The sequence below is a fragment of the Polistes dominula genome, unplaced genomic scaffold (assembly GCF_049000335.1).
Source record: "Polistes dominula isolate Pdom_NZ unplaced genomic scaffold, Pdom_raw_medaka contig_29, whole genome shotgun sequence".
Classification (NCBI taxonomy): Eukaryota; Metazoa; Arthropoda; class Insecta; order Hymenoptera; family Vespidae; genus Polistes; species Polistes dominula.
This window is the reverse complement of record NW_028300865.1, coordinates 2,815,845-2,825,832: the sequence shown is the minus strand read 5'-3', so window position 1 is coordinate 2,825,832 and position 9,988 is coordinate 2,815,845. Positions and strand designations below refer to the sequence as shown.

The 9,988-nt window shown below is 30.9% G+C and overlaps 2 protein-coding genes and 1 long non-coding RNA gene across 5 annotated transcripts; 2 read left to right on the top strand and 1 right to left on the bottom strand.

Moving 5' to 3' along the window:
• Positions 1–658: 658 nt before the first annotated feature.
• LOC107066456 (uncharacterized) lies at positions 659–1,399 on the bottom strand. The gene is made up of 2 exons (XM_015321097.2): positions 1,185–1,399; positions 659–1,067 (listed from the first exon to the last, which is right to left on the bottom strand). Exons 1-2 carry the CDS (start codon positions 1,291–1,293, stop codon positions 877–879), a joined length of 300 nt encoding a protein of 99 aa, XP_015176583.1. The 5' UTR covers positions 1,294–1,399; the 3' UTR covers positions 659–876.
• Positions 1,400–1,665: 266 nt separating this feature from the next.
• LOC107066455 (MYG1 protein) lies at positions 1,666–4,297 on the top strand. 3 transcript variants are annotated; one of them, XM_089170185.1, is made up of 7 exons: positions 1,666–1,905; positions 2,044–2,139; positions 2,225–2,461; positions 2,552–2,753; positions 2,857–3,035; positions 3,132–3,309; positions 4,279–4,297. In XM_089170185.1, exons 1-6 carry the CDS (start codon positions 1,787–1,789, stop codon positions 3,298–3,300), a joined length of 1,002 nt encoding a protein of 333 aa, XP_089026311.1. In that variant the 5' UTR covers positions 1,666–1,786; the 3' UTR covers positions 3,301–3,309; positions 4,279–4,297. The 3 variants fall into 3 exon arrangements, with proteins under 3 accessions (XP_089026311.1, XP_015176582.1, XP_015176580.1); XM_015321096.2 differs by lacking the exon at positions 4,279–4,297 and adding an exon at positions 3,576–3,829; XM_015321094.2 differs by lacking the exon at positions 4,279–4,297 and having other exon boundaries at positions 3,132–3,829.
• A 153-nt stretch (positions 4,298–4,450) lies between these two features.
• Positions 4,451–5,925, top strand: LOC149033774 (uncharacterized). The gene is made up of 4 exons (XR_016175883.1): positions 4,451–4,761; positions 5,007–5,103; positions 5,344–5,379; positions 5,469–5,925. It is a non-coding gene; the product is annotated as an uncharacterized LOC149033774 (long non-coding RNA).
• Positions 5,926–9,988: the final 4,063 nt, after the last annotated feature.

Below are 9,988 nucleotides of genomic sequence, written 5' to 3'. Positions count from 1 at the left end.
TATATGACTATAGTGACCGTTACGGTCAACGTTACCATTTAGGAGGGACCATATTTTTTTTTGAATTTTTTTTTTTGCCATGTAAATTTCTCTAGTAACTTTTTAAGAAACTCTTGGTATTTTATTTTACTTATATCAAAATTTGTTAGATAATGATAATTATTTATAGGTTTTATATTTAATATTTTATTGCTAATGATTGTAATTGTTAGAATGATTACAATGTTATCGAGTTTAAATAAGATTTTTTTATAAATTCGGTCAATTAGTTTTAGAAAATAATTTAAGAGAATATATATTCTTCTATTTAAAAAGTAGAAAAATAGCGTAAAATTTCTCTGTCGATAACTTGCCTACAAGTTGTCTTATCGATAATTTACCAACATGTTACACTGTCGATAACTTACCGACCGTAGTTCCCTTCTTTTACTTAGAAAATAAAAGCAATCAAATTCAGTAGAAATAGTAAAAAATAAAATTATTCCTTTATTAAATTTATATTATATATTCCTTTATTTAAATTATAATTCTTTACTTAAAGTTTTAAATAAATCCTTTATTTAAATTTATATTTTCTTAGGATTTGCCAAAATGTTAACAAAACAAATTCAAATAAAAGTTCCCATTATTAGTAATATTGCATTTCAGAAAAATCAAATTACTTTTGTACAATCTTTAATTGCGTTGTACCTTTATGCAACTATTACAGTTAATTGTAAAAGCCATTATTTAATATGCTAATGCATGTATGAGTTATAATTGCTTATTCATTTCCGTTAATTTTAATATAACGAATGTAATCCGATATACATTCCAAAACTACATAGACGAGAGAAGTTATAATTATAAAACTGATGAAATATTAAAATTTTTTTTTTATATCTTTTCTGTATCGTTTATATGGTTATCATATTTTTTTATATTTAATGCATTTTGAAATTGTTTTCTAGCTTCACGATTTGATTGTAACAGCTCCATTAGTTCAGCCTGGATCATGCGATTCTTTTTCTCAAGGAAATCCAATACGAAATGTAAATCATCTAACTTTTCATGAATATCTTCATATTCTACAAAAAATACAAAAATAATTGTTTGATTATATAGAAAATATATATTGAATTGTTAATTTCATTTATTCAATATGAGATATGTATATTCTTTGTTTATAAACATGACATATTTACCAGCTTTATTGGAATTCCAATCATCAGAACCATACCAATCAACTTTATCATTGTCATCGTTATTTTCCGAGGGTTGAACCGAATTCTGCATTATACCTTCTTTCACCATTTGTGTCACAAGATCAGCTGACAAATGTAGGGTGTGGGATATCTCGTCGGTACAAATTTTTGATATGTCACAAAACAGAATATGATGTCAAAGTTGGAAACAAATTGAAGAACCGTTAGTGACTTTATTCCAAATGATTATGCACTTTATTGGTGCATTATAGGTATTTTTTATTCTTATGTTATTCATACAGAAACACTTCGTAGTTATAATTTAATATTATTGGTCTAGTGATTTATAAGTTTCAAGTTTTGTCATCAGAGAACGTTGCAGCCGTGTTGTCAATGGCAGCATTTTCGACTATTCTACCGACCAATTAGCGACGAGAATTTTAGCGACGGTTATGCCTCTAGCGGAATTTGACATTACTAGTAATATTTCTTGCTATTAGAGAGTTAACGTTTTAAATAAATTTTATCTTTTATTTAGCTCACGTAAATATTATCTATAACACTTTATACAATAAACGTATGTAGTTTTAAAGTTATTAAAAATGTCAGAAAAAAAAGTAATCAAAATTGGTACACATGATGGTACCTTCCATTGTGATGAAGCGCTTGCTATTTTTTTATTAAAACTTTTACCAAAGTATAAAGATGCAGTTATTGTAAGGTAAATATAGTATATATATAACTATAGTAAATATATTTTATATACTATAATAAATATAGTATATAAAATAACTTTTAACCTTCAATAAAATTAAATTTTGAACAGTTGTTTTTTTTTAATCAATGATTTTATTTTCAGATCACGCGATCAGAACGTTTTAGATACTTGTGATGTTGTTGTAGACGTTGGTAAAATATATGATCATTCCATTTGTCGATATGATCATCATATGAGGTACGATTCTTTACATTAATATCTTTTTTCATTGAATAATTTGAAATTGAATAATTCCATTTATTATTTATCATCACCGTTTCAGAGATTTTAATGAATCATTAAGTACTGTTTTAAAAGACCCTACTTGCGAATGTCCAATAAAATTAAGCAGTGCAGGATTAATTTATTGTCATTATGGTTATGAAATAATACAACATTTGGCTCCTGCAAATACGAGCTTGAAACTTATTAAAGCAGTATTTAAAAATGTGTATTTTAAGTTAATTCGAGAAATTGATGCTATAGATAATGGAGTACCAATGACCAAAGAAGAACCTGCGTTAGTAAAACGAGATTTTTGTTTTCAAGCGAACAAATAAACTGTTCTATTTACATGATCATTTATAAATGAAGTTATTTTATTCTGTAGTTATAACATATCAACTGGAATATCTTCAAGAGTAGGTAGATTAAATCCTGCTTGGAACAGTAATACAGTAAATATCGATGAACAATTTCAAAAAGCTATTGAATTAGTTGGTGAAGAATTTATGCACGCTGTAAACGAATGTATATATATATGGTTGCCAGCAAGACATATTGTAAAGGATGCTTTAAAAAATCGTTATGAGGTTTGTGAACAAAAACAAAATTGTCTTTAAATGCATGAGAAAACAATAAGTCCATAATAAATCATTATTATTGTTATATTGCTAAAGTATTTCAATTGTATAGGTCTACAAAAGCGGAGAGATTATATTACTAGAAACACATGCACCGTGGCAGTACCATTTAGCACAGTTAGAAAAAGAATATAATATAAAACCTCTTATAAAATATGTTATTTTTAAGGATGTTTCTGGTGAATGTAGGGTTAGAGCGGTTTCTGTAAGACCATCAAGTTTTGAACCCAGGTATTCACAGTTTTTTAATTGTATTTTTTGGAAATTGATTTTTATTATAAGAAGGATACATTAGATTTATTTGTAATATATTTTGTTACTGTGCAGGCTTTGTTTACCAGAAAAGTGGGGAGGTTTAAGAGAAACGGAACTTGATAAAGTCAGTGGAATTGATGGTTGCATTTTTGTTCATACGACTCGTTTCATTGGAGGTAATAAAACTATGGAAGGTGCATTAAAAATGGCAATTAAATCATTAGAGATGGGAAATATATAATAGAATCAGGTACCATTTGAAAATTTTGTATTTTACAAATTCTTCATTTCGATAATAATTGTATTAACAATTATCGAAAGATTTTTTACTCATATGATTAATAGTTTTGTTGTTGTTGAAAGATTAAAGCTACAAATTGAGAGAATACGTTTGTTTCTCTCCGACGTTTTAAAACATTACAATTTATATAATAAACGAATTTTTTATTCATACACGAAATAGTAATGTTATGATATGGATGTGTAATAACAGAATTGAAACATATTTTTATATAGTATGATTACGTGACATAAATTATTCAACGTGGCTGGTATTCGTCAGCTGAATTTTCAAATATAACATCGAAAGATACTTCAATGAAATATAAGTTACTAGAATAAGGATAATTTTACTTAGCTTTTAAAATGAATATGATTATTTTCACTTCCATGCATTTATTTTGTATCAAACTCAACTTTGATGGATATAATATATATATATAATATATATATATTATTTGATGGATATAAATATATTTATATATATACAAGATGATTATTTTACACTAATTTTAACTTTTATTTAATGATTAATTTTATATGTATTATATTATATTTTTTACCTTTATTTTATTTAGCAGATATTATTGACAATCGATAAATATTGTTAAACAAGTATGAAAAAAAAAAAATATAAATCAAGTGTTGACCAAAAATTTGTGTGGATTCAATCTCGGTAAAGGTTTTTTTTATTTTGAATAATTATGTTAGACATTAAGCAAAAATAAATTCGGATTGTTTGCGGTGTTGCGAGCTTTAAGAGGAACACGTGACGTGAATATAATATATACCCGTTTGTAATTAAATTATAAAATAAAAATAAATATACAGGTGTGATCAAAAATTAGATATACATATTATATATATTTATACGTATATATATAGACAGAGTAATCAAGCATTCTGTGAAGCAGACAATTCTCTTTGTTCTGTTTACTAGAAACGAGCGATGAAGCGCGATAAAGAGCCGTAGGGGAGAAATGGTAGGAATATACAGGAGGTCCAGAGAATCCTGGACCTCCCTCAAAGCTAATATAATTACTGCGCGTAGGCAACGGCGAGCAAACGGCTTGCGGACACAATCAGGACAATCAGCATGATTGGCGGTCTTGAACGTACATACAAGCAGTTCCCCGAGATTCGAAAGCTCTTGGCAATGAAACACGTTGCATCGTCGTCGTCGTCGTCGTCGTCGTCGTTGTTGTCATTGTTCTTTTGTATTACGTTACGTAATAATTATTTTATTTTAGAAGGATGTGTATAGGTGTCTTATTTTTTTTTTTTTACAGTAGATATTTAAAAAAAGACAAAGGATAACGATAAATAATTCGTATTAAAGGGATAATCAAGTGCATACGTAAATCGATAAATGATGAAAGAGATGGAAAGGATGAGAATGATAGATAGACAGACAGATAGACAGGTAGGCTGACAGGTAGAGATTTTGTTTCTTTGAAATGTTCTTTTTCTTTTTCTAAAAAAAAAAAAAAAACGTTAAATGAATCGAAGTAAAATCATCTGTCCTAATAAATCTCGATTTGGATATGAAGTGATGGAAGTAAAAAAAAGATAGGATTACGATGAAATGTCTGTAGAATTTTCAACGATGTATATAAGATATCAAATCATCCTCGTTAAGCAATACATTTGACCCTATATTTCTCAAAGGTATACCTTACCCGGAGCACTAGCAATAGCAACAGCAACAGCAGCAGCAGCAGTAGAAGCAGAAGCAGAAGCAGAAGCAACAACCCCTTTCTCGTTCGTGAGTAAATCCAAGTCTGTTTATGTAGCATATTTGCACCCAGATCGATCGATCCATTCGCGACGTGGCCACCTAATCGAGAGACCCGTTTAATGGGGTTTCACCGATACAAGGGAATAATTTCCTTAGATGGGAAATCGACCTGACACGATCGATGCTATTTGCCACCTGCGTTTGATTAACATCCAACTGCGAAAATATCATTGTCCGAAATCTATAATAAACTTTTTAATCTTTTAGATACTACGCACCACTATAGTGGCTATCGTGGATGCCGTATGTTAAAATATATTATATCTAATTTTATTATTAATTATTAATTAATAAAAATTACTTTATTGTTTTTTTCTCCTAAAAAAATTTAGGAGAGATTCAATTGCAGACTTTATAATAATAATTTGTTAGAAATTCGTCTCTCGTATTCGATCGTCAAAATTTGTCGATAAAGGGTTCCAAAAAAAAAGGGATATAATAATATCTTTTGGTCTAAAGGATGATATTTATTCATCCTGTTATGACTATCACTGTCACAACGTGTTAGCGGTATTACACGAAAACGAGATGTGCCAGCGGCGTTCGATGAGACGTTTAATTAGCCAACGGACTAGCCAGTTGAAACACGAGAGTAGTTAGGGCTTTTGTTTTAATAGATTTGATGGTAGACACACCTATGGTTAATCTAATTTCGTTAACCATTGTGACGTTTGATGCGGTTCGACAAAAGCGGTTTTGTATTACATGACGTATAGGTATCACTAACGAATTACAATAAGTATAATGTGTGTGTGTGTGTGTGTGTGTGTCTGTCTATGTGTATGTATATAAAGCGCATAAATATTATTAGGGGAAAAAATATAAAATCATATTTTTCAGAGATTAATGTTTTTCTTTCAACGTTAAACCTCTTAGGCACTGCTGAATTTTGCGGGGGCTCACTATAGTAGCACTTGATTGTTATTCGTAAAATATCTGGACGCGAAAGGTGGTTTTGTTTTTGGAAAAGGGGTTTTGGAAGGGAAGGGATAAAGGGGGACGGATGAGATAAAAATTCACTTATTGCCGGTTAATCAATTTTCACGATCGACGTTGTAAAAGCGAAACACGAGAATCATCGGAATTTCCCGGACCCATGGTAGGAGCACACGATCGCGCATTTGGCGTGCCACGCGCGAGATAATGCACGCAAGTAATAATAAAATCACCAGCCGCGTGTTTCATCGATCGCATGGTCCTAAGTATATATATATATATATATAGATATATGTATATATATGCACGTTTTCGAGTATAGTACGAAAGCTTGGGATACCGTTCGCATATCGAGCGAATGTACGATTTAAAACGGGAAAAAGGGGTTGTTGTGTCTACCTTTAAAATGGATTTCATTTAAATCAAATCCAATTTTGTTCATTTGTACGATTCAATTGACAAAATATTTATTTATTGTTCTACATTCTCTTTCTTTTGTTTTCTACAACATCAATTTGTATAATATTTATTTGCGAGACCATTAATTCTTATCATCTCCCAGTTGTGATATTTAATATATTAATAATTTAATATGTTTTAGGTTTCGTAGCGTTATAATTATTTGATTTTTATTTTATAGTTTCATTTATCTTGATATTTTTTTTCATTCTATTAGCATTATCGATATTATTATAAACGAAAAAGAAGAAAAAAAACAGAATGAAAGGACGATAAAAGTGAAAGAGCCATATCGTAAGGGCCTTTGTTCGACCTAAGTCAAAGGGAGAGGGTGAAGAATACGTGATCGCGTGTTTTCGAGGATCTGCAAGAAAGCGTTTCCGCTTTTTCATTTTTCTCTCCCACCAGAATATCCCGGTTCTTCCTTGGTGCTCCTTGGCGAACGGCCAACCGGGATACATCGCGGTGGTTGCTTTTTTATTAGCTTCACTGTAAAATAAATTAGGGGTGAAATTATAAAGGCACCCTTCTTTCTTTCCTTGCTCCCTTGCTTCCTTCACTTTTTTTTCCTTGTTTTTTATTTCCCCCTTTCTCATCTAATTTTCTTATTCTTTTACTTCTTCTGTTTTTTTTTCTTTTTTTTTTTTTTTTCGTAAAACGTTAATCCATTGAAATTGGTATTGCATTGAAAATTTATCGTATAATAATTGATAAATTTACTTTGTGATATTTTTTCCTATATATACCTTTTGCAACAAATGTTTTATAATTTCTATTAGTCACAAATTTTTTAAAGTTTTAATATTAGGAGTACAAGGTGTGCTGTACAAGGTTTAAGTTAAAATTAACAAATGAACAACGACATAAAGTAAGTTTATTTATTTATTATAGTATAATCATTCGAAATACTTTCGTTAGTCACTGTATGATATCGAGAATGAAAAATGTTAGGGAGAAATCAATTTTTTGGTAAAAAGGATAAAAAGGTTTTCTCTGTTTCTGTTTCTCTGTGTGTGTGTGTGTTTGTTGAAGAAAAACGACATAAGAGTTTTCAGTAGTAGTATACGTTATTATTTTTTTTTCCTCGCGGTATGTGTTCGTGTTATCGATGGCATGCTAAGAGAAAGCAAAAGAGAGGAGAAAGGAGAAAGAAGGAGAAGAATCGTATGGTGGTTGGTGGGCCGACACATCGAAAAATCTCATTTTGCCTTCTACACGGGTTAACACCGAAAACACGTGCTGCTGCCGACTTATGAACTTCCATTCTTAATGGTTCATGAAATTGCCTTATATTTCATGTTGGCCGAGACGTACATGGAGCGGAACGGATTTCGATGGGGTCCGTACCTTTTATAGTATATAATAACACGAAGAATGGGAATTCAAGAATTTCAACTTCTTCTTCTTTTTCTTCTTTTTTCTTACTTTGAACCAAACCACTCCCACTCATCCTCATCCTTCTCTTATCTTTGTTTTTTTTTCTAACTAAATCCTGCTACTGATTTCAAACTCACATGCGAACTTGATGATTCCTTTTCTTTTCATCTGGAAATGAATCTTATTTAATTACTATTACAAATTATTAATTTCTTTCTTTTTTCTTTCAATAAAAAATAAATAATAATAAAGAAAAGGAAAGTACGATACAAGGTATATATATATATATATATATATATATATATATATATATATATATATATATATATATTATATCTACGTGGATGTAAAAGTAATGTAACGAGCGTTATTGCAAAAACTTCTTGGAACATGGTTAGAAAACTTTTTGACACGTATGACGTGCTCACTGCCCTTTTCTCTATCCTGGAAATATAATAATTACAAGCCACCCCTATCCCCAATAAGTTCGTTCGATCTAAATTGATCTTTTACTCTCATATTGGCACTTTTGGAAAAGTCATAAAGTTAAATGTTATGTCTATAAAGTAAATTTATTTGATTAGTCGTATATATTAGTGTAAATCTCAAAAGTTGTTTCACCCTAATAAAAAGGTCCGAATATAATAATTAATATTTAGTATTACGTACGTAAAAGTTACACATAAACATATTATATACACACGTGTACAAATAATAATGCAAATATATAAAAAAAAAAAAAATAGGGAATTTTTATTAACGAATAAAAAAAAAGAGGAAGTATTGAATGTATTGGTACCTCGATCGTGATAGTAGAAAAAAAAACCAACCCTATCGGAAAAAAGAAATCGCGAAGGATAGATACACCTCTTGGAAGTTTCGAGTTTCATCTGTAGCGATTTCGTATACTGCAACACGGGAACTTAATAAATCGCGAACACGATACCATCTCTACGAGTTATTTATCGTCCTTCCAGATTTATCCTGGAACAACGTGTGTGCGTTTGTACCCTTCCTCTCCTTCCCTAAAATTAATTTACCCTCTCGTATTATCTTCAGTCGTGAACGAGAACCGATCGGGAATTGCCGATATCATCGACAATCTTCATTAGGATTATCTACGAGCTTTCACAAACATAATTTAATAGTGACCGAATACTTTATTTTTTTCATTCGTGATTAATTGATTTGACTTTCTACCGAGTTACGCGATTATATATATATATATATATATATATATATATATATATATTTTAAAAAAGCAACATTGCAATTGGCAGGGGTTGTGGTATCGTTGGAACTAGAAAGAATTAGGGATCAACTTATGTTAAAAAATAAAATTCAATTGCAATATTGCAATTATCTCCGTTGTGTCAGGGTTGTTTTTGCTACAAAAACAAAAAGAAAGAATTAGGAATCGAGTTAGAACATAAAACACAATTGCAATATTGCAATTTGCTGAATTGTATCGTTGCTTTGCTACACAAACAAATACAATGGATAGGAATTTTTAGTTTTATTAAAATAAAGAACAGTATACAATAGTAGGTTGTTTGAGTTCGTAGAATCATCCTACACACTCACACTGTTGTTTTTTTTTGGTTTCCTTCCTTCCTGTACATTCGTAACACTCGGGGCCGGGTTTTCCGGATCGTCGTTTCGAAGCTAAAGACAAAGTTGGCAATATCGCGCTCGCATTAAAGCTCGAAACGGCAGGAACGGCTTATTAGTAAAAAGCATGACAAACGGCTCGCGGTTTACCCAGGCTTAGCCTAGCTAGCTAGGTATACGAACCCCAGTAGGGCCGTAACCAGTATGCAACACGGTGTGCAACGTGATATATGGCGATTTTTAGTCACGCCTTTATACAGAAATAAATCCCACGGTTAACGTACCACCACCACTACTACTAACACCATCACCACCATAGACATACTACTCGCGTGTCGAGTAGTGGAAGAGGAATGACGTAGTATAGGAGTCCGACACCGACCTGCTGGAACGTGAAGTCGTTAGGGACGGAGATCTCATCTCGTTTTCTCTTTCTCTACGCTCGTATCAACTGATTTATAATGCCAAT

Excerpts from the sequence above, each read along its gene's own strand:
- LOC107066456 (XM_015321097.2), bottom strand. The coding sequence starts at position 1,293 with ATGGTGAAAGAAGGTATAATGCAGAATTCGGTTCAACCCTCGGAAAAT. Across the intron at positions 1,068-1,184 it reads TTGGAATTCCAATAAAGCTG|AATATGAAGATATTCATGAA; the intron begins GTAAATATGTCA and ends TATTTTTTGTAG.
- LOC107066455 (XM_089170185.1), top strand. The coding sequence starts at position 1,787 with ATGTCAGAAAAAAAAGTAATCAAAATTGGTACACATGATGGTACCTTC. Across the intron at positions 1,906-2,043 it reads AAAGATGCAGTTATTGTAAG|ATCACGCGATCAGAACGTTT; the intron begins GTAAATATAGTA and ends TTTTATTTTCAG. Across the intron at positions 2,462-2,551 it reads ATGACCAAAGAAGAACCTGC|TTATAACATATCAACTGGAA; the intron begins GTTAGTAAAACG and ends TTTATTCTGTAG.